At 58.4% G+C, this 257-nt stretch overlaps 1 protein-coding gene across 1 annotated transcript in view; it reads left to right on the top strand.

Annotated features, from left to right (window-relative positions):
• LOC114042779 (leucine-rich repeat extensin-like protein 3) overlaps positions 1-257 on the top strand; it is a 2392-nt gene that overhangs the window by 1567 nt on the left and 568 nt on the right. The window contains exon 2 of the mRNA XM_027861489.1: positions 22-252. Within this exon, the coding sequence (XP_027717290.1) occupies positions 22-252 (231 nt within the window). The remainder of the gene's footprint in view (positions 1-21; positions 253-257) is intronic.

Genomic DNA, 257 nt, shown 5'->3' with positions numbered 1-257 from the left:
TCCTGACTCTTCCATCATCAGCTCTGAGCCTTCTCCTGACTCCTCCATCATCAGCTCTGAGGCCCCTCCTGACTCCTCCACCAGCTCTGAGCTTCCTCCTGACCTGTCCATCATTAGCTCTGAGCCCCTTCCTGACTCCTCCATCAGCTGTGAGCCCCCTCCTGACCCATCCATCATCAGCTCTGAGGCCCCTCCTGACCTGTCCATCAACAGCTCTGAGGCCCCTCCTGACTCCTCCATCATCAGCTCTGAGCCTC

This window comes from Vombatus ursinus, unplaced genomic scaffold, assembly GCF_900497805.2.
Source record: "Vombatus ursinus unplaced genomic scaffold, bare-nosed wombat genome assembly UNPS02014768.1, whole genome shotgun sequence".
NCBI lineage: Eukaryota > Metazoa > Chordata > Mammalia > Diprotodontia > Vombatidae > Vombatus > Vombatus ursinus.
This window is presented reverse-complemented; position numbering and strand designations above follow the sequence as displayed.